Source organism: Rhinopithecus roxellana, chromosome 5, assembly GCF_007565055.1.
Source record: "Rhinopithecus roxellana isolate Shanxi Qingling chromosome 5, ASM756505v1, whole genome shotgun sequence".
Classification (NCBI taxonomy): Eukaryota; Metazoa; Chordata; class Mammalia; order Primates; family Cercopithecidae; genus Rhinopithecus; species Rhinopithecus roxellana.
Window position 1 is genome coordinate 171,318,432 of NC_044553.1, and position 23,792 is coordinate 171,342,223.

The 23,792-nt window shown below is 39.7% G+C and overlaps 1 protein-coding gene across 6 annotated transcripts in view; it reads right to left on the bottom strand.

The window, feature by feature from the left end:
• The window catches only part of MAP2K5 (mitogen-activated protein kinase kinase 5), a 268,775-nt gene that overhangs the window by 217,090 nt on the left and 27,893 nt on the right, over positions 1–23,792 (bottom strand). For all 6 annotated transcript variants that reach the window (XM_030930285.1, XM_030930283.1, XM_030930282.1 and 3 more), the window contains exons 4-7: positions 12,291–12,360; positions 7,297–7,337; positions 6,309–6,376; positions 199–247 (exon numbers count right to left, since the gene is read on the bottom strand). In XM_030930285.1, coding sequence (XP_030786145.1) covers positions 199–247; positions 6,309–6,376; positions 7,297–7,337; positions 12,291–12,360 — 228 coding nt within the window. The remainder of the gene's footprint in view (positions 1–198; positions 248–6,308; positions 6,377–7,296; positions 7,338–12,290; positions 12,361–23,792) is intronic.

Here is a 23,792-nt window from a genome sequence, read left to right on the forward strand (position 1 = left end):
CAATCTGCTGGGAGTGAAACCCATTAGCACAGTTTGAAAAATGGGCTGCAAATTGTTCTGCCAATCAAATTAAGCCATGTTATTCATTTATGACAGAAACTCACAGACTCTTTATCTGTTTAATAAGCTTATGGATACAAAAAATGGACAGTAATATGTTATTACTATGTGTAAATCTTAATATATAATAATACCTACCTGGCCATTGGCTAATATTTTTTTCAGTTCAGCAGAAGACTTCTTTAAGCTAAAAAGGAAAGATACTTTTTAGTGGCAAGATCATCAACACCTCTGAACACCACTGAAAATTCCAGACTGAAATACACCTTTGCTTTTAGGTATAGGGATTGAGCACACTCTTCATATCCTTCTCCCAATATAATTTTTTTTCAAAAGTAACTGGCCAAATGCAAAAGGTATCAAATAAAGACACTAAAACTCTATTAGTAATCTAAAGCAATAAAGAAGCCTACAGTCAAAATGAGCTGCAATATTTTACGAACTACTTCAGTGACTTTTTTATGGTCATTAGTTCTACTGCCTTTAGATAGCCTTTCAGAGGCAATTTCATGTGGACAATGTCAGCTGCTAAGCACTAATATTCACAGCAAATAAAGATTATAGAACTTCAAAAGAAAAAACAGATAATTTAAGTCCTGGTCTCTCACACAGTTAAAAGTTATAATTGAGTTTCCTGGGAAGCAAGTATGTAGTACAAATAAATCCTGGTACTCACTAGCTGTGTGATCTGGGACAAGTTACTTATCCTCGCTGAACCTCAATTTCCTCTTTCTGTAAAATGGGGAAAATACCAATTTCACAGGGTAACCAGGAAAATTAAATACTACAAAAAATCTAGTGCTGTGTCTTGTCCATAGTAGGTGTGTTTTTACAAACAAAATTAATAAATTTTAGCTGGCTTTTTTTTCCTTTCCTATGGGTATGAGACTCAGCTTCCAGAGTTATTCAGGAAATATTAAAGCGTTTTCTGAACATATATGACTATGTTAACACTCATATGGATGAATTTAGTGAAAGTCCTTTTTTTTCTTTCTTTCTTTGTTTTTTGATACAGAGTTTCGCTCTTGTTGCCCAGACTGGAGTGCACAGTACAATGGCACGATCTCGGCTCACCACAACCTCCACCTCCCTGGTTCAAGTGATTCTCCTGCCTCAGCCTCCCGAGTAGCTGGGATTACAGGCATGCGCCACCACGCCTGTATTTTTAGTAGAGACGGGGGTTTCTCCATGTTGGTCAGGCTGGTCTCGAACTCCAACCTCAGGTGGTCTACCTGCCTTAGCCTCCCAAAGTGCTGGGATTACAGGCAGGAGCCACTACCCCGGAGTGAAAGTCCTTCTTGAATAAAGAATGGTAGTCAAGGGGAGCTCTGAAGTCTTCTAGCTTTATAATGAGTTATACCTGTGAATATCTACCTGGCTAGTAGAGTAGCATATAAAATAGCACCTTCTCCCAACAATATTCTATTTGAGATTTAAAGCCTGTTAAGAGGCCAGGCACAGTGGCTCATGCCTATAAACCCAGCACTTTGGGAGGCCAGGGCAGGTGGATCACGAGGTCAAGAGATCGACACTATCCTGGCTAACACAGTGAAACCCCGTCACTACTAAAAATACAAAAAATTAGCCAGGCGTGGTGGCTGGTGCCTACAGTCTCAGCTACTCGGGAGGCTGAGGCAGGAGAATGGCATGAACCCAGGAGGCAGAGCTTGCAGTGAGCCAAGATCGTGCCACTGCACTCCAGCCTGGGCAACACAGCGAGACTCTGTCTCAAAAACAGTAATAATAATAAAAATAAAACCTGTTAACTCTATTCTTTTTCTTTTTTTTTTTGAGACGGAGTCTCACTTTGTTGCCGAGGCTGGAGTGCAGTGGCGTGAGCTCAGCTCACTGCAACCTCCAACTCCTGGGTTCAAGCGATTCTTCGGCCTCAGCCTCCCGAGTAGCTGGGACTACAGGTGCACCCCACCACGTCCAGCTAATTTTTGTATTTTCAGTAGAGACACGGTTTCACCATGTTGGCCAGGCTGGTCTCAAACTCCTGACCTCGTGATCCACCCACCTGGGCCTCCCAAAGTACTGGGATTACAGGTGTGAGCCACCGCGCCTGGCCAACTCTATTCTTAACCTACCCATTTTAGCCCTTTACCTACCTACCCATGCTAGGTGTTAGTATAGATGTCTTTCTTCCTACCATACCCTCGCCCAATAAGGGAGAGTCTGGGAGCTCCCTGAGAACACAGACACATCTTACGTATTCTATAAACTCCACTCCCTTCTCACCCTTAAATATAGCCCAATGACTTGGCATATGCTAAGGGTTCCATAAATGGTGGTCACTGCTCTGGTTATTATTATACAGTGGTAGCAGCAGTAGTAATGCAGTAAGACATTAAGATCATAAATACATCAGAAAGCAAAAGGGGCCAAGCACAGTGTCTCAAGCCTGTAATCCCAGCACTTTGGGACGCCCAGGAAAGAGGATCGCTTGAGCCCAGGAGTTCAAGAACAAGCCTGGGCAACATAGTAAGGTCCCATCTCTAAAAAAAAATTAAAAACTTAGCCAGGCATGGTGGCACAAGGCCAGGAGGTCGAGGCTGTGGTGACCCGTAATTGTGCCACTGCACTCCAGAATGGGGGGTGACAGCAACGAGACCCTGTCTCAGAAAGAAGAAAGGAAGGAAGGAAGGAAGGAAGGAAGGAAGGAAGGAAGGAAGGAAGGAAGGAAGGAAGGAAGGAAGGAAGGAAGGAAGGAAGGAAGGAAGGGGAGAGAGTGAGAAAGAGAGAGAGAGAGAAAAAGAAAGAGAGAGAGAGTGAGAGAGGAAGGAAGGAGAAAGGGAGGAAGAAAAGAAAAAGAAAAAAAGAGAAAGGACTCAAGACCTAACATGAAATACACATATTCCATTTGGTATCTTTAACAGGTTACGTTTGAGAGAATCTCAGACTTCAAGTTTGATCACACTTTACCACTTCAAGTTATAATTACTCTTCTTTCTACATATATCTTAAACTTTTGCTATGGTCAAATGTAAACTATGGAGCCTAAGTCCCTATTTTCCCAGATTTTATAAAGTATGTCCTCATCCAAGGGATCTTGACTTTAATGTCCTACGACGTCTAAGAATCCATGCACTAAAATGGCAATTAACAATTTTGTAGAATAGGATGAAAGCTGAAACATATATGGAAAAAATACACAGCTGCCTAAAATCAGTCCAGTTAACATAATAATAGCTGCTATTTATCAAGTGACGATCATGTGCTAGGCACTGTGCTAAATGCTTATTATCCTAATTTAATCCTTATAATAACTATACTCTAGGTATAGTTATTATCCCTAACGTATAAAGGATACTAAAATACAGACCTCTAAGGTGCATACCTTGCTCAAAGTCTGTCTATCTCCTATACACACACAAACACACACATATTTTTTTCTGGGAAACATTCAGATTCTAGTTTTCCCACAAATGACTCCCAATTTGATAGTTCCAATTATTGTAAAGACACAAATAACCAAACAAAGTCCAGGCAAGGTTTCTACATAGATATTGCATTATGTTATAAACTTGAATTAATAACATTTTGATTCACTGCATTTATAAAATGCCTTTCATCCAAGAAATAAAACGTGATTCCTAATACAGCTTCATCAATCTTTCTAACACCAGTGGTAGATAGATGGAAAGTTTAATCATACTAATTTACAGAAGGAGAAAGCTAAGTAGTTTAGGAAAGGCCTTGCCTTGGCAGCGGGACTTGAATTCAGTAATTATGGCCTAGGAACACCAAGTGGATTAGTAAACTCAGTTTAATAAACAGTCAATCACCTAAGGCAAAAGAAAAAACAACCCATGCTTTGAGAGCAATAGAGGAAAATACTGTTTCATTCATTATGCTAGTATCTGGCTATCAACTTTGGTTAAAAAAAAAAAAAAAGAAAAACAAAAAAGAAAAAATTGTATCCTGGCAATTTCTTTGTGAGTCATTTTACTCAATATTTCATTCATCCGCATGTTCATGGTGACCTAAGCTATCCAAAAATCACTCTTAAAAACATTTTAAGGCCAGCTGTGGTGGCTCATGACTGTAATTACAACACTTTGGAAGGTCAAAGTGAGAAAATTGCTTGAGCCAGGAGTTTGAGACTAGCCTAGGCAACACAGTGAGAACCCATCTCTACAAAAGAAATAAAAAAATTTTTTTAAAAAATGCCTAGCCAGGCATTGTGGCGCAGGCCCATAGTCCCAGCTACTTGGGAGGCTGAGGTGGAAGGACCACTTGAGCCCAGGAGGTCAAGGTTGCGGCAAGCTGTGATTGCGCCACTGCACTCTAACTGGACAAGAGAGCAAGACCCCATCTCTAAAAAAGTAGTAAAATAAAATAAAAACATTTTAAAATGTAAATGTGTTACGACTGTAACTTGAGTATGACACCTGAAGAGAGACACTGAGATATTCAAAGAAGAGTAAAAGGATGAGGGGACTAGAAGTAATGTCATATCAGAAAAGATGAAAGAGCTGGGAGAATTTAGTCCAGAGGCAAGATGTAAAAGAAATGCAAGTATATTCACACATACATTCATTCATTCAAACATGATTGACTATAACCTATATGGCAAGCATCATGCTGGGAACTGGAACTTTGTCAATGAATATGCTACAGTCACTGCCCTCAAGGAGTATAGAATCTACCGGAAGACAGAGGTGATTATAATACAATGTGCTCACTGCCACAATACAAGGAAGCGTGGGGATATCATAGGAATTCCTACAGAGGTCCCTGGGGTGCACTGGGAGATGGGTAGTAATCAGGGACAGTTTTCAGAAGAAGATAATTTAGACTTCAAAGATAACCAAGGTTAGCCAGACTGAAGGTCAAGGTGAGGATGAAAAGAAACAGGAAAACATGCAGGCCCAGTAGAGAGAAGAAAGTGGTCCATTCAGGGCACTACGTGTTCACAGCAAAGCTGGAATGTCAGGTGGGATGCTGCGGAGAGGCAGGTCAACAAGCTGGAGTACACAGAACACCCATATGTGAAGGGCCACTGCTCATCTGCTGTGGAGGTTACGCTTCATCTTGAAAGCATGAAGAACAGTGAAGTTTTAAAGTAGGGAATGACTGCAGCTCAGGACTGTGCACTGGCAAGGTGGCTCCAGCTGCAGGGTGGAGGAGGGGCTCAATGGGGCAAGAGCAGACTCTCAGGAGGCTGTGGCAGCGATGTGGAGAGCCAGAACCACCCACACAGCAGCAGGGATGCTGGTGAGTAGAAAGACTCAGAGCTACTCAGAAGATAGAACCCACAAGTATGGGGACTGACAGGGTGTGGCACTGAGGGAGGCCTAGGAAGCAGTGAAGGAGGACTGACAGGTTATCTGGAGTTAGCAATAGACTGGATATGGGAGAATGTACTCAGACAGAAAATCTAGAACTGTGTTTGGAGGGAAGACCATTGGAAGAGCTGTTCCCCTGGAAGAGGGAACAACCACGTTCTGAGGGCTTAACTAAAATGTTATGAGTGGGTGCTATAGAAAGACAAATCCCAGCTCACAAAAAGAGCCTTCTGAGATACAGCCGAATAAAAAAGGGAAGGAGCTGCCTTGGCTGATAAAGTGCATTCCTCCAACAGGGATGTTCAGGAAGAGGTTTGAAGACCATTTGGCAAGGAGTACGAGTCAAACATCAAAAGAGGGCAGGATTAGATGGGAGCTTCTGCTCATTCGCCACACCACAGGCAGAAAATCTTTTAAAAACATAGGGCTGGCCACATCCCTGTCCTACTAAAAGCCCTCTAACTGCTTGCCAGTGCAACTGAGAGGAAAATTCAAACATGACAGGGCTTACGAGGCCCCGTGTGATGAGTCCTGTCTACCTCCTTAGCTCCTATCACTCCTAGTTGCTCTCTCATCTCCTCTCTCCAAATCCCTTCCCCAACCCAGCACCCCTCCCTGTGCTCCAGCCAAACTGGCCTATTCACAAACATGCTGAGCTTCTTCTCCACCTCAGGGCCTTCACCTACCCTCTTCCCTCTGTGTGAAACACCCTTCTCTGCTTCTTGACGTACTTCTCATCCTTCAGGTCAAAACAGAAACATCACTCTCCCCAGGCAGCCTTCTCTGAGCACCCAGTCTAAATCTAAACATTCACCTTTCCATATGAGGTCCTTTCTCTTTGGTCAATATGTAGCTAGGTTATCTAACTGGTCAAATTTCTTTCTAGCTTCTTCCCCACCTCACCCCAACTCTGTAGATAAATCACATCAAGGGCACACTTCACTAGATTGCTCTCACCTATTGCTTGGAAGTGAATCTGAGACTGCTGGGCTGCTGTGTTGAGAGGGTCCGGCCCGAGTATTCACCTAAAAGTAAAGAAAGAATCTTGATCAGTCTTGTGTTCTGAGGACACAGTTCTAATTAACCTATAATTTGCCACAAATTTCTCATTTCACTATGAAGGTTAATTAGCTTGTTGCTAGACAGACCCACGGTTGGAGTCTATTCAGTATATAGGTTACAAAACCGTATAACCCATACATTACATAATATTCTATTCCTGTCATTATTCCATTAAATATTTAAACAGTGATGAAAAAGGAGAGATAAACAGTGTGAAAATCCAACTCACTGTCTAGAATACATATAAAAACAGTATGTTCAAAAAGTACATTAAGAATATACTCAGGGGTTAGTAGTGAACCTCAAGTTACATCCTTCTAGCTCTGCAACCAAGCAGAACACTATATGTAGAATGTTTCTTATTCACTAAAAAATTAGGTCCAAATAATTAATTATTAAATATTTGAGCCTAATACAAAAGCCAGCTTTTCTTTCAGATGTGAAGCCCTAAACAGAAATCCAGAATTCAAAATAGACAGAATGAAAAGATATGTGCTAGATATATGTTTCTAGCATAAATATGTCAAAAGGAGGGTATTCCATGTGCAATATGCTTATGTGCTTAATTAATCACTGAAATGAAGTCTATATTCTTACTAAAATCTTTGTAGATACCAGCATCTAGGATTATCCTGAAGACACTGACCAACAAAACAATTCCAAATAACTGAAAATACAGTACCAAACCCCCAGTATGCAAATATATACACATACTGAGCAAATACTACAGATGAATCCCCCTCCACCTCCCATTTAAAAAAAAAAAATAAAAGGATCGCTTGTCAGAGCTTGAGAAAGTGCAGTTTTATTTGACATTTCAATAAGTGGAACACAGCATTACAAATCCATCTAACTTTACTGAAACAATTATTGAAATTCGTACCTTCAGGCCATGTATGTTCCGTTCCCCAGGAGGCTTGCAGGCTGAAACAGTAATTGACTAAATTGTAGAACACATCAGGGCCATTTACAAATTTGCTCAAAATGAATCGTTTAAAAAGAAATGAGGGTGACACCAAAATTAGCAGAGAGAAATGATTGAAAAGTGGCTCCCAAGACCCAAAGTGGGAATTATGAACCAGGGTTTTAACTTGCAGGAGTGAGCATTTATAAATGCAAAGAGCTTTCTGACACCACCTCATATAAATTCCAATTTCTGCTTAAAACATATAAAAACCAAGTTAACTGAGCTAAAATGATTAGATTCCTTTCATAATTCAAATTTCTGCAATCTGTCCTCATTCTATTACATTGTATATCTGCTATCACTTAAAACTACTTTGAAAAGAGCTAAGGGATTCTTTTGCAGGGGAGGGGGTGAGAAAAGGATCTTTTAATGCCAAAAAGATTGCTAGAGATTCTACGATGGAACATTCTAGTTTGAATACTACTTTGCACAGCCATAAGCAGTCAAATGTAATAAAATACAGACATATAACTAATTATATTACATTTCTTATAAATCTTGACATGTGCTAAGATTTAGTCCTAGAGATAAGGCAGTACCAGGAAAAAAGAATATTAATTTCCTGACACCATCTTGAGTTACAGGTTAGTACTTTTCTAATTCAGCAAATGCTGCTTCAACAAATGTGTTAAAAATAAAAAAGCCTCCTGCCCATGTTATAGATATGAAAACTATAGTTCCCTACAAATTGTATGTTAAGGGGCCGTCAATTTTGATTGATTGTTTGGGGATGGATTAATTTGATTTTTTTTTCTTTTGTCCCTCTCTCAGATGTACATGTCTTTTTCCTGTTTCTGACTACAAGAAATAGAGCCGTTTAATAACAAGAAGATGTGGGTAACGACTGGGCACAATGGCTCACGCCTGTAATCCCAGCACTTTGGGAGGCTGAGGTGGGCCGATCATGAGGTCAAGAGATCAAGACCATCCTGGTCAATATGGTTAAACCCCGTCTCTACCTAATACAAAAATTAGCTGGGCGTGGTGGCAGGTGCCTGTAATCCCAGCTACTTGGGAGGCTGAGGCAGGAGAATCGTTTGAACCTGGAAGGCGGAGGTTGCAGTGAGCTGAGATCGCGCCACTGCACTCCAGCCTGGTGACAGAGTGAGATTCTGTCTCAAAAAAAAAAAAAAAAAAAAAAAAAAAAAAAAAAAAAAAGGAGAAGATATGGGTAATAATTACAAAACACTTCAGTTGCTTTCATTTTGTATATTTCAAATATATGCAAATTTATTATGTTATTTTTCCTAGAAAATATATCTAAACCATAACAAAATGTTTTTACTTGCCTTTCTAAAACGCACTAAAATTAAGACTCAAAATCTTCTTTCCTTAAAATGGAAATTAACCTTTTGAACTACAGTCACATGCATTTGATGCCTGGTCCTTGAGGGACCATCAATACTTCCTAAGACAACACTTCAAAATATTTCCACTGAAGTAAGCAGTGCATTCATAAATTTCCTTTAAACAAAGTCGCTAGCCAAGGAATCAGAGACAAACGTCAACTCTTATCTCTAACCTTAATATCTGCCTCACTCCTCAATTGACTTCTCAAACTTTTATAACTGGAGATGTAAACAGCAGTCAAAAAACCCAGTAACCTCCTATTTCCTAAAGTTATCGGGTCAGGAATTACTGTAAAGCTAGTCAATGCTCACACTTATTAATATTTAACATATCTTTTAACAATGGAGAGGACTCAGCCATGACCTGGGAGTTACTATCCAAGGCAACTGTGCTACTTGGAATGAGGAGAACATGTTATTAGATCAGAATTATGGCCAGGCATGGTGGTTCATGCCTTTAATCCCAGCACTTGGAGAGGTGGCAGTGGGAGGACTGCTTGACCTCAGGAGTTTGACACCAGCCTGGGCAACATTGTAATACCCTGTCTCTATTGAAAAATAAAAAAACTTTGCCCAGCATGGTAGCACATGCCTATAGTCCCAGCTACTCAGGAGCTGAGGCAGGAGAAATGCTTAGCCTGGGAAGATAAAGGCTGCAGTGAGCATGCACTGCACGCCAGCCTGGGTGATAGAGTGAGACTCTGTCTCCAAAAAAAAAAACCAAAACGGAAACAATTATTTTCTCCTATCCTTCCTACTTGTTCAGTCTAAAGATTCTTTTTAAGGTCTGAGGGCCTCTAACCAACTAGGTAGACATACGAAATATACCCAGTATGTCTACATGTTGATTATGTAAATTTGCATAATTTCACTTATCTACATATGATAAAATGTACATTCGATGTAGATAGGTAGCAAAAAGCAAAAGACTACCAAAAACTAGAAACAATTATACCATAGCATATTTAAAAACTACAGAAATAAAAAGACAGTCTCATATTCTGAAATATTTAAATTTGGCTTAGAAAGACTATGTTTAACAATTTATTGCAGCCTAGTGGGTTTTATGATAGGACTACATGTGACAACGACATCTCATATATTTTCCTTCTTTAAGAATCCTCTCCCCATACTATACTCTTGTCTCCACTCCAAAACAAGCCCTCCAAACTACTCCCATGCACACTCATTATATTTTAATATATATGCCTTTCCATTTTAATCACATTATAATTTAAATGAAATTCTTACTCAAAGGGCATAGTAAGCACTTATAAGCTGTGTGACTCTGAAGTTACTTAACCTCTCTGAACCTCAATATTCTCATTCATAAATTGGGAACAATAATACCTAATAGGCAGAACTATCAGGAAGATTACAGACGATGACGCGTAAAGCAATATTAATGCCTTAACAGAGCAGACATCTAAAAATGGTTGTGATTATCATGGGAAGAAGCATAATGGGATGAACAGTGAGAATGACAGGACTGCTCACAAAATGAAAGAAAACAAACAACCCACAACATTGGAAGTATGTTTCTTTCTTTCTTTTTTTTTTTTTTTTGAGACAGGGCATTGCTGTGTCACTCAGGCTGGAGTACAGCGGCACAAACATGGCTCACTGTAGCCTCAACCTCTTGGGCTCAAGCCATCCTCTCACCTCAGCCCACCAAGTAGCTGGGACAACAGGAGTATGTCGCTACACCTGGCTAATTTTTGTATTTTTTTGGTACAGACAGGGTTTTGACATGTTGCCCAGGCTGGTCTCAAACTCTTGAGCTCAAGCAATCCACCTACCTTAGCTTTCCAAAATGCTGAGATTACAGGCATGAACCACTGTGCCCTGCCTGGAAGTATATTTCTCCAGGATACTGCAACTAGGGTTTTCTATGGCAGAGCTATAATGTCAGTAGAGAAATTAATAGAAATTTTCAGTTTGTAAAATAGTATTCCTTGTGAAGAAAGAATTTCGAAACTTGCCCAAATTCCCAGTCACTACAAACATTAAGATATAATCTATCTCCTGGCCAGGCGCGGTGGCTCATACCTGTAATCCCAGCACTTTGGGAGGCCAAGGGAGTGGATCACGAGGTCAGAATATCAAGACCATCCTGGCCAACATGGTGAAACCCTGTCTCTACTAAAAATACAAAAATTAGCTGGGTGTGGTGGCATGAGCCTGTAATCCCAGCTACTCAGGAGGCCGAGGCAGGAGAATCGCTTGAACCAGGGAGTCAGAGGTTGCAGTGAGCCGAGATTGCACCACTGCACTCCAGCCTGGTGGCAGAGCAAGACTCTGTCTCAAACAAACAAACAAAAAGAAATAATTTACATCCTAATCATTGGCCTAATAAATGGAAATAGCAACATTTCTTTCTTTTTTTCTGTTTTGGTGGTTATTCTTCAAGTACAACAGAAGTGGATTAATCACAATCCTTATTTTGAACTATTACTGGCCTTAAATAGCCCAACTGTACTTACTTAGCATTTAATAAGTTATTAGTAATATACTAAGCACTCCCGATTCTGCTGCCCACACATATGCTAAAAGAGCAATATTATTCTTGAACCCAGATCTTCTTGAGGGTTGGCCAAGCCAGCTGCCTTTGGAGACTTTATCAGTGCAAATAGGAGCCTACTGGTTAATTGAGCCATTCAAACTTCAGAGAGTTACAGGTAATGAAAGTCTAGAATGTTTAATTGGAAAACTCATACCATGATTATTTGTACAGTATCAGTTAACGAAGGTAAGTTTAACTTTTAATTATTTCAATTAAGTTATTTCTAGAAGGGTTACTTAGAGAATTTCCTTATCTGTTCCATTAGTTAGAAAACATGGATTCCAAGTGGGGCAATGTATAATGGGTGAAAGACTTAATGGTTTATATAATTAAACTGTTCTTTTTCACCATTATTCAAATTTTGAGGGAACATTTATACACGGTTGAACAATCATATCTGATACAAGGATAGTACTGCCAAACCTAAAAGGGAAAAAGAAAATTATCTGACCAAGTGATTCACTGAAACTTACTCTCATCAGCTCTTATTTTTGGAGATAATCAAATTTCCATTTATGAAGAATTTCAACTATTTAGAAAATACCTCCTCAAAAAAACAGACACCAAACATTCCGCCAAAATTTCTCTCCTAACACCTCAGTAAATCTTAGCTTCTGCGCTAGCTAAAAGCTTTCTCCTCAATCGCAGCTCTGGCCGCCATCATGAGCCACAGTTTATAAATATCCAGGATTAAAGTCATTCATTTGCCTTGGTTTAGAAACCATGCGGACCCCCAAAGAGTTCTTTAAGCTAATGTAAGCATGTACTTCAAAAACAAAAAACAATCTAGTTAGTTTAATTTACTCTAGTAAATTAGATATTTTATCTGCCATAACTATAATATGGCCTGCAATCCCCATGATAATGAATACTTCTTTTGTTTTTCAAATTAAGAGCTAAACATCATGTTATGTGCATTTAAACCTTTGGAAAACATAACTGTTGATGAAACAGTTTACTGAAATAATCATTGTTGATTAGAATTTGCTCAACATTACCTCTTGGAAATATCTGCAGAGGCTCTATTAACTGTCCATTTACTTGCTGTTCCATTACTGTGGAATAATACTGCAAAGAGATTATAGAAAGAGATTACTCAGTAATGTATGAATACTGGAACAGACACTTAGTGGTTGTTTAATTCACAGTACTTTTGTAAATTGCTGGTATAAACATATCAGCCTTGAGAATACTTTTCCCCTACCGGCACATCAAAATGACTATAGTGAATATTTAGGATTGAAAGTCCAGTATGTTAGCCTTCACCCTGGCATTTATCTTTAAAAGTGTTGATTAAGACTTTATATTAGTATTTAATGTAAATTAAATAATATAAAATATTTGAAAATTATATATATTTAAACAACACATAAAGCATTTTAGTGGAATTTCCCAAATTGCCTCTAGCTCTTTTTCCCTGGATTTTGCAAAGCAAAATGAAGAAACTTCACATTGGGCTTGGACCTACACGCCAGGTAAGCAAACATTATTCACATTTGTGTATGAAATGCACAGATAATGGAAATCTAAATTACAGAGACTGTGGAAACAGCAAACAAAATATGACCCATCCAAAGATGACAGGATTAACAGGATAAAAAGGTAGCCTAGTTTCAAGCAAACATACCCTTATGCTTTAGCCTTATAAACACTTTAGTACAGACCAAATTGCACTGTAAAATTCTGCACACAAAAAATAAAGTTTTAAGTGAAAAAGCTTTCACACTCCTTAGTAAACACAAATTATTCAGTAGGTTGTACTGTGGTTTGATTACCACTTCTTTCAATTCGTTAATTTGTGAGCATATGTCCACCTAACTTGGAGATGGCTTCTGTGCTCTCACATCTTATAATGCTTGACAAATAACAAGTGACGCTCTTGGTGGAAAAATATCCACAATGAAAACTGCTGATTTTATGTTTTGAGGGGCTGTCAAAGAGCAGAACACCGTTTTCATCCTCGCTGTTTCTATATTAAAAACATGTCCATATTATTTAAATACTGTATGTTTAGGAAATCTTTCCTTGATTATCATTGTTTCCTGACATTCTTTAAAACAGTTCTTTTTTTAGCAGACATCACATGTTTCTTCCTATTGCTTTTATGTACATTAAAATTATTACAAGAGCAAGGTTTTTTTTTTTTTTCCTCTTGAAAATAAAGGGGAGCTATAAAATTCCACATCATTTTGGGAATCACAAGTTAATACATCTAAGGCTGTTTGCACTAATAACAAATAAAGTGAAGGTGGATGTTGGATAGCTATGGACTGATACAAGTGTACCCAGCTCTCCAAAGGGTTTCAAACTGTAAAGGAAGTGATTCTCTCCTTCTACGGACATAAAAACTTATATACATACAGCATAAACATATGAAACATACGCTCTGGAATATACACTAAGGCAAATGTCTTTCAGGAGATTCTGTTCCTTAAAACCACAGAAATACAGCACTCGCCATTACTCAGTGATGACAAGTAAATGAAATATCAATCATGTAGGCTGTCAACCTTTGGGACAGCAATAACTGTTAACAAGTAGTCTGGAAAAATTGTCCGAAAATGACTTGTCCTCGGCACACAAGTATTTGAGGTTTCCATGGAAAATTAAGATGCCAGTGGCTATTTGGAACATTGCTCAGGTATTCTTTTTAATGGGAAATTTGCCGGTTATTGATCCACAGCATGTACCCCCTTGCTTCTGGAAGGCTGCAAGCAACTTTCCAATCAGTGGCTGTCAAAAAAATTACTGCCTTTTTGTACTGATACAAGACAACAGCAGTGGTTGTGTTCTCCTATAGTTAATGCTTTTCTTTAATTAACTGCTATGTACAATAGGCTAGTAATTTCAGTTACTACTTTGCCATTGTCCTAGAAATCAAGACAAATAAAATATCCTTATGCTTTATCTAACAAGTTAATTATAGAGATGTCTAAAACTGGTGCTTGGGGTCAAGTCTGAAAACAAATAACCTCAAATGTAAAGGGTCAGAACAGGTGCAATGCATTTTTTTCCTACTATAAAACCTTGCATGCATGAAATTGACCTGTTTTCCAGCTTTATTTATTTACCTCACAGAATAAATAAATAAATAAAAATGGTTTTCCTTTCATTTTAAGTCTGTTCCAAATCAACTGGCAAACTATATACACTTTTATAAACATTGTGAGAATTTTTAACTCATCTATAAACATCTCTCTGTACCACGATTAACATAGTCACAGCAATGATGTTGAGTATGCCACTTAACAGTTTCTCTATAGCGAGTAGTTAGGTTGTATTTTTTGTTTTTTATATTTCCTCTAAATCCAAGTGTATTTTCTCCTGCTGTACTACTCCATTTGATCTGTATCTGTATTAATAGAGAAGCTTATGTTCTACATAGCAAAGTAATTCACCATCAAGGACATGCTGTAAAGGGAGGTAATCAAACCCATAGTGCGGGCCCTACACAACTGATCCCTGAGGAACAGCCACCAACAAGGCACTAGGCCTAGAAACTCAGGCTACCGCCTATGGAGCATTCTCCATGAGATAAGGATAAAATGCAGGGCCATGCATGGTACCTCTTGGCACAGAGCAGTCCTGACCGGCCACCAGGTCCATGCTACTCAGTGAGATGAGCAAGGCACATGAAGGAATCAGAGGGCTCAAACTCAGGAGCTTCATCACTAACTGTCGTCTCCAAGCATGTGACCTCCATGACGAAATGCTCACTGTGCCTCATGTTACTCATTTATAAAATCAAGACAGATCTACCCAGAGGATAGCTGTGAGGCACACGTGGGAAAACAAAGACAGCAACTAATAAACTGCAAAAGAAATTGGGGTGTTCTTTCTTTTTTTTTTTTTTGAGACAGAGTCTTGCTCTGTCACCCAGGCTGGAGTACAGTGGCACAGTCTTGGCTCACTGCAACCTACACCTCCCAGGTTCAAGCTATTCTCCTGCCTCAGCCTCCCAAGCAGTTGGGATTACAGGTGCCCGCCACCATGCCCAGCTAATTTTTGTATTTTTAGTAGGGATGGAGTTTTACTATGTTTGCCAGGTTGGTCTCAAACTCCTGACCTCAGGTGATCCACCTGCCTTGGCCTCCCAAAGTGCTGGGATTACAGGCGTGAGCCACCACACACGGACAGCAAATTGTTTTTAGATCTGGATCTATTAGTGTCACTTCTATATACTCTTCCTTTAAAGGGATTGTCTCCAATTTTGTTCTAAATAGTGATAAAATAAGCAGTAATGACCAAAACCAAAAGAAAAGAAAAAAACAAAGAAACAAACAGCAACGACCAAAAAAACACTCCTAAACCTTGTACACCAAGATACTGAACATAATAGCTTGGATAGAAATGTAACAAAGTAACCTTCATAATATTTCTTAAAGTCATCCAGATAACTTCATCTTCACGTCTATAATCTTATCCTGGCATTTATTAGCCCTAACACAAAACTCTGCACATAGTAGGTGTTTAATAAATATTTACTGATTGAAATGGGGTTGAATTCTGAGTCTGCCACTCATTAACTTGTGTAGCCTTCAGGAAGACATTTAACTTTATTAAACATTAGTTTCCTAATATTTACCCTAATATATAGGGTTATGGTGAGGCCCAAAAATTAAACTGCAGCAATAAAATTAGTGAAGGCACTTGGTAAACCATAATGCATTACTAGTTAAGAAATTTAAAAGTACACCTCCTCATATTGAAACAATATTAAGCAAACTTTCTATCTTAGAAGTGTTCCAGCACTTAAAAGTGCAGAAATAATTATATAGAGTATGAAATATTGTGTTCAAACTGAATACATCAGCAGCAGTTATAAAAAGTGTTTTCGGGGAAAGGATTCCCTATTTAATAAATGGTGCTGGGAAAATTGGCTAGCCATAAGTAGAAAGCTGAAACTGGATCCTTTCCTTACTCCTTATACGAAGATTAATTCAAGATGGATTAGAGACTTAAATGTTAGACCTAATACCATAAAAACCCTAGAAGAAAACCTAGGTAGTACCATTCAGGACATAGGCATGGGCAAGGACTTCATGTCTAAAACACCAAAAGCAACGGCAGCAAAAGCCAAAATTGACAAATGGGATCTAATTAAACTAAAGAGCTTCTGCACAGCAAAAGAAACTACCATCAGAGTGAACAGGCAACCTACAGAATGGGAGAAAATTTTTGCAATCTACTCATCTGACAAAGGGCTGATATCCAGAATCTACAAAGAACTCAAACAAATTTACAAGAAAAAAACAAACAACCCCATCAAAAAGTGGGCAAAGGATATGAACAGACATTTCTCAAAAGAAGACATTCATACAGCCAACAGACACATGAAAAAATGCTCATCATCACTGGCCATCAGAGAGATGCAAATCAAAACCACAATGAGATACCATCTCACACCAGTTAGAATGGCAATCATTAAAAAGTCAGGAAACAACAGGTGCTGGAGAGGATGTGGAGAAATAGGAACACTTTTACACTGTTGGTGGAATTGTAAACTAGTTCAACCATTATGGAAAACAGTATGGCGATTCCTCAAGGATCTAGAACTAGATGTACCATATGACCCAGCCATCCCACTACTGGGTATATACCCAAAGGATTATAAATCATGCTGCTATAAAGACACATGCACACGTATGTTTATTGTGGCACTATTCACAATAGCAAAGACTTGGAATCAACCCAAATGTCCATCTGTGACAGACTGGATTAAGAAAATGTGGCACATATACACCATGGAATATTATGCAGCCATAAAAAAGGATGAGTTTGCATCCTTTGTAGGGACATGGATGCAGCTGGAAACCATCATTCTTAGCAAACTATCACAAGAGGAGAAAACCAAACACCGCATGTTCTCACTCATAGGTGGGAACTGAACAATGAGATCACTTGGACTTGGGAAGGGGAACATCACACATCGGGGCCTATCATGGGGAGGGGGGAGGAGGGAGGGATTGCATTGGGAGTTATACCTGATATAAATGATGAATTGATGGGTGCTGACGAGTTGATGGGTGCAGCACACCAACATGGCACAAGTATACATATGTAACAAACCTGCACGTTATGCACATGTACCCTAGAACTTAAAGTATAATAATAAAAAAAAAAAAGTGTTTTCTCCTGTTATCCCTTGCATAATCTGTTACATGCAGTAACTGTAGCGATAATCAATAAGTTAACTGGGTAAAAGATTAATCAGTTTTGCAATTGCTAATGGAATCTCCAGTACTAGACTCAGATTAGTTTCAGAGTCCTTCTGAAATTCAAATTCTTAAGCCATTTTAATAAGGATGTGTTCTTCAAAATTCTTAAGCCATTTTAATAAGGATGTGACAAAGTTTAGTGTAGTTACCAAAAATCTAATTAATTTGAAACACAGGGCCAGATTCAACAAGGGGATAACAAGTACAATTTTTTGCTTTGTTTTGTTTTCAAGTTTACTACAGTGTTCATATTTGTTATAAACCTAATTCTAATGCTAACGGCACAATTCAATCAATAATTACATTTTTTTCTTCATGGAAATCTGCCACATTTTTTTTAAAAACTTGAGTTCTAAAATAGCACAGTTTAAGTTTATGAGGCACATATTTTCTATTAAGAAAGAAGGGTGGGCGCAGTGGCTCATGCCTGTAATCCCAGCACTTTGGAAGGCCAAGGCAGGCAGATCACCTGAGGTCAGGAGTTCGAGACCAGACTGACCAACATGGTGAAACCTTGTCTCTACTAAAAATACAAAAATTACCTGGGCGTGGTGGTGTGCACCTGTAATCCTAGCTACTCAGGAGGCTGAGACAGGAGAATTGTTTGAACCCAGGAGGCGGAAGTTGCAGTGAGCCAAGATCGTGCCACTGCACTCCAGCCTGGGCGACAAGGGCAAGACTCCATCTCAAAAAAAAAAAAAAAAGAGAGAGAAAGAAAGAAAAAAAGAAGAGAAAACAGAGACAGAGATAGAGACACAGGGAGAGAACTAACCCTCACTCATTGGATACCTATGTGTGTTAGGCTCAGTACTACATATCTATGTTTATTCACTTAGTTTCTTACAATCCTATCCCATTCTGTAAGTATCATCACCTTTATTTAACAGATGAAGCAAATGGTTTATCAGTAAACAAAAAAACAAACAAAAAAAGTACTCCTTTCATTCTAGGCCATGCCATGCACTCGGGGCATAAAATGTATATTTATTGCTTACAAGTTAAGAGGCAGGTTATCTCATATTTCTCATACCTCAAAACATTTACCTAAATAGGCAGGGTTACCTGGTAGACTGCTGAGCTGGTGAAGAGCTGTGGCTTCGCTCACACCCTGTGCAGGTTATGTTATGTCCCCCAATCTTTCAGAGTCTGCCGAAGCAGTGTGAGGACATCTGTGCTGATGGCTGACCTCTGGCTCTTTCTTTGGCAACTCCCCTCCCGCCACCCCCTCCACAGGTTTTCCTACCTCTCCTACTACTCCATTCGGTTTCCTGTAAGTGGTTATTACCCCATTTCTCCTTTAAATGCAGGATTTCCCTTCCTGTTTTTCATTAACCTTCTCATTTTATACTCTCCTTGAGTTACTTCAGCCACTTCAAAGGTTTCAACTACCAGAGGAGTCACTGAGACTAACTATGAGCTGATGAATCACAAATCTTTATTTCCAGCCCAGATTTCTCTCCTAAGTTCTGAAACATACCCAGTTGGTTGTGCAGAGCCTCCTCCAATTCAACAGGTCCAAAACTGATTTCCTCTCCTATCCCCTCTCAGACCCTAGACCTGTCTTCTGCTGCCTGGGTTTATGGTCTCAGGAAATACCATCACTATGACCCTGTTTCCCAAAGCATCTCTCTTCTCTTCTCCCCCATATTCAATCACTAAATTTTATTTTATTTATTTATTTATTTTTGAGATGGAGTCTCACTCTGTCGCCTAGGCTGGAGTCCAGTGGCGCGATCTCGGCTCACTGCAACCTCCGCCTCCCAGGTTCAAATGATTCTCCTGCCTCAGCCCCCTGAGTAGCTGGGACTACAGGTGCCCACCACCACGCCCAGCTAATTTTTGTATTTTTAGTAGAGATGGGATTTCCCCATGTTGGCCAGGATGGTCTCGATCTCTTGACCTCGTGATTCACTTGCCTTGGCCTCCCAAAGTGCTGGGATTACAGATGTGAGCCACCGCACCGGGCCTTATTTTGTTTTTTTGAGACAGAGTCTTGCTCTATCACCCAGGCTGGAGTGCAATGGTGCAATCCTGGCTCAATACAACTTCCGCCTCCTGGGTTCAAGTGATTTTCCTGCCTCAGCCTCCTGAGTAGCTGATACTACAGATGCCCCCACCATGCCCAGCTAATTTTTGTATTTTTAGTAGAGATGGAGTTTCACCATGTTGGCCAAGCTGGTCTCAAACTCCTGACCTCACATGATCCACCCACCTTGGCCTCCCAAAGTGCTGGGATTACAGGCGTGTACCACCATGCTGGGCCTACTAAATTTTATTAACTTGACATCCTCCCCACTTCTCAAATCTGTTAACTTCTCATCAGTCCTGTGACCACCATTGTCTTTCACAGGGAACAGCCCCCTAAGTGGCTTCCATGCTTCATAATTTCTCTACCCCAAGCCACTCTTGAGAAATACTGTTATCAGAAAGGGATCCTTATCCATATCCCAAGAGAGGGTTCTTGGATGTCGTGCAAGAAAGAATTTGGGGTGATTCTACAAAGTAAAGTGAAAGCAAGTTTATTAAGAAAGTAAAGGAATAAAAGAATGGCTCTACCAATAAATCCAATCAGAGCTGGGTGTTCTCAAAAGTAAGAGGAGGAACACATCCAACTTAGGTACAATGCTTGTTTATATGTAAGATAACAAAGCAAAAAACCATATGGAGAAGATGCACTGCACTACAAGGGCTGGTGACATAGGATTGTTCATCTTTGTGTAACTACTGTCTTCCACAAGAAGATATTATTTTTTAAAGACATAATCTTTAAAGCAAAACTTAGAATGCTTTTGTTCTTAAGATATCAGGACATCAGGACATTTCCTGGGTCTGTTAAGTCCTGAGTCTGCTTGGTAAATGCTATTAACCTGTTCCCTTAACTCTAAACATCCTGTAACTAAGAATGCCTAACTTCCAGCAGGTCTCAGCCTCATTTTACCCAGCTTCCATTCAAAATGGAGTCTGATATGGTTTGGATTTATGTCCCTGCCCACAAATCTCATGTCGAATTGGAGCAGGGGTCCAGTGAGAGATTACTGGATCATGGGAGTGGATTTCCCCCTTGTTGTTCTCATGATAGTGAGTGAATTCTCACGAGATCTGATGGTTTAAAAGTGTGTGGCAACTCACCCACCCACTACCCAACTGTCTTTCCTGCCACCCTGTGAAGAAGGTACTTGCTTCCCCTTTGTCTTCTGCCATGATTGTAAGTTTCCTGAGGCCTCCCCAGCCATGCAGAACTGTGTCAATTAAACCTCTTTTCTTTATAAATTACCCAGTCTCAAATAGCTCTTTATAGTAATGTTGTCAGAGGCATTCGAATCAGAGCAACTACATCTTGAGTGAGGGCTAGGAAAAATAAGGCTGGGACTTGCTGGGCTACATTCCCAGGAAATTAGGTATTCCGAGGCTCTAGATGTTTATGATGAAGGGAACAGATTGATAACGTTTACTAAACATGCCCAGATTCAGGAATGTCCTGATATCTTAATATCTTGAGAACAGAAGCATTCCTAATTTTGCTTTAAACATAATAATATCAGACCAGGCGCAGTGGCTCACACCTGTAATCCCAGCACTTTGGCAGGCCGAGGCAGGCAGATCACAAGGTCAGGAGATCGAGACCAGACTGGCCAATATGGTGAAACCCTGTCTCTACTAAAAATACAAAATTTAGTTGGGCATGATGGCAGGTGCCTGTAGTCCCAGGTACTCAGGAGGCTGAGGCAAGAGAATCGCTTGAACTCGGAAGGTGAGTTTGCAGTGAGCCGAGATCGCACCACTACACTCCAGCCTAGGCAACAGAGCAAGACTCTGTCTCAAAAAACAAACAAACAAACAAAAAGATAATATCAATTTTTGCAAAATATAGTAATTAAGAAAATGAATCCTTTATCACAAACCTTTGTAGCAGAGCACATCTCCCCATGATCCTTTTTTATCCTATACATAAACAAACATCATACCTAGGGTTGGCACATTCATCCTCCTACTTTCAGGAATGTCCCACTCTGTCTATGGAGTGAGTAGCTATTCTTTCACCACTTTCCTTTCTTAACAAACTTGCTTTCACTTTGCACTGTGGACTCACCCTGAATTCTTTCACACACAAGATCCAAGAACCCTCTTTTCGGGTCTGGATTGGAACCCCTTTCTGGTAACAGTATGAAAACAGACTAATACAGAGTTGCTATGGCTCAAATGCCTCTGACAATACGAGATATGATCATGTCACTTCCCTGTTCCCTCAAGCTAAGGCCCTCCATGGTCTAACCCACCTTCCTCCCAGCCTCATCTCCCACCCTCTCCCCCGTCACTGTCCGTACAGACTGAATCACAGGCAGTTCCTCCTGATTCACCAGGCATTCTTTAAATACATTGTTCTTTCTGCCCCAAACACCCTTCCTAGTCCCCTTGTCCTAACTTACTCCACCCGGACACCGCCCTCTTCACGAAGCCTTCTTGGTCCCCAAAGCTAGATTAGACACTTCTTGTGCTCATGGAGCACCTAATGCTTAGGTGTATTATATCATTTATCACTCCGCTTGGTAATTATGAGTTTCCTTGTCTTCCCCCACTGAATTCTGTTTCCTTTATTGTTAATCTCCCTGACTGGACCACGAGCTCCTAGAGGGCATGAACTGTATGCTCACTGCACCCCTACCACCTTGCACAGCGCTTGGCCAGAGAACTGCTATCCAATAAACATTTGCTGAATGAAAAAACTGATTGGATGAATGAGGAAACAAACCAGCAAGTGAGTGACCTCAGGCCCCAGCTCTCTATGGACTGGCTGTGTGACCTCAAGAAAGGCACACAATTGTTTACGCCTCTGTATCCTCTGCTGTAAAAATGGGGGAAAAAACCTGCCTTGCTCGCCTTATAAAGATGTTAAGAAGATCAAAATTAAAGGAGCTGGTATATGGGAAACCTTCTTAAAAAGTACTTGAAAAAAAATCTTGAAATAGGAAATGGTGCCTTGAATCTCTCATTTCCAAGTAAGAGTACATAGAATAAAAACGTTCATAACAATAGGGTGACACAGAAACCACAAAACAAGGCCACTGAGATATCTGGACAAAGTACAGTGGTAGAATTTAACTAACTGGTTTATGGAGATTGAGTCAGTATCCCCTCCCTTCCCCTCAATTACTGCAGTACTATAAATAATAAAGTAAATGGGTATTGTGGGGAACACTGTTTCTCTTTTGGAAACGCAACAAGGGCAGGGACCATGCCTTGTATATTTTATTTCCTCTTATGCCAGAGGTATTAACCTGGGATCTATATGGGCTTTAGGAGATCCTTGAAGCTGGTGAAACACTGCATTATGTGAATTTTCTGGGGTAAAAAAATAAACAGCTTCCCACAGATCTTCAAAAAGGACTATGCCTTCAAAAACTTGAGAAATCACTGCCATATAATGCCTAGCACATTATAGACACTGCACAAATGTTTACAGGAAGAATCCAGAGAGGAACTGATATAGACATAGTAATGACTCTCATTGGTCATACCTTCTAATTTATTCAGCAGCAAGTCTCACATACAGAGGAAATACCAGGCCTATTTATTATTCTTCCATACATTTATAACAGGACGGTTTCTCAAATCTCTCCTTAGCATGCCTAACAGACAACATAATTGGTACAGTATTTCACTTCTAAGGAAGACTCATGCTGTCTTTTTCACACTAATGATAACATTTTCAGATTCCTGTTGTCAATACTGCAAGCATATCCTATTATATGTAGCTCAGTCAGTAATTACAGCAATAATCAATAAACTAACCAACTATTTGCAGTCCATAGTTAATTTATTAGTTTTCCCAGTGAAGAACCCAACAATCTTAACTCTATCAAATGGCTACAAATTCAATTATAACCCTACTCAGATGTGTCATTAGTTACACCTTCTTTCAATTATTTCTCATACTTTACATTAAGAGGCGTTTCCTTTATGATGCTGACCTCTCACAAAGCACACAACTGCCCCAGTGGTCAACAATAACATATGAAGCCAATCTATTCTGAATATCAAATTAATAGCTACATTTACTTACCTGGCTTCAGGCTCTGACTCCCTAATAACTCATTGTTCCTGTCATGAGGAGACTACAATGTATACAAGCTCTTCCTTAGAAGACTCGACCGAGGGTCCACATATGGTCACAGATTGATTAGATGATAAGAAAGAAAATCACAATGTGAAGGTCACAGGGACCAACTCTGGGCCCTATTTATAGGCTCATGTTATTGGACGGATGTATTTATTAATGACTTG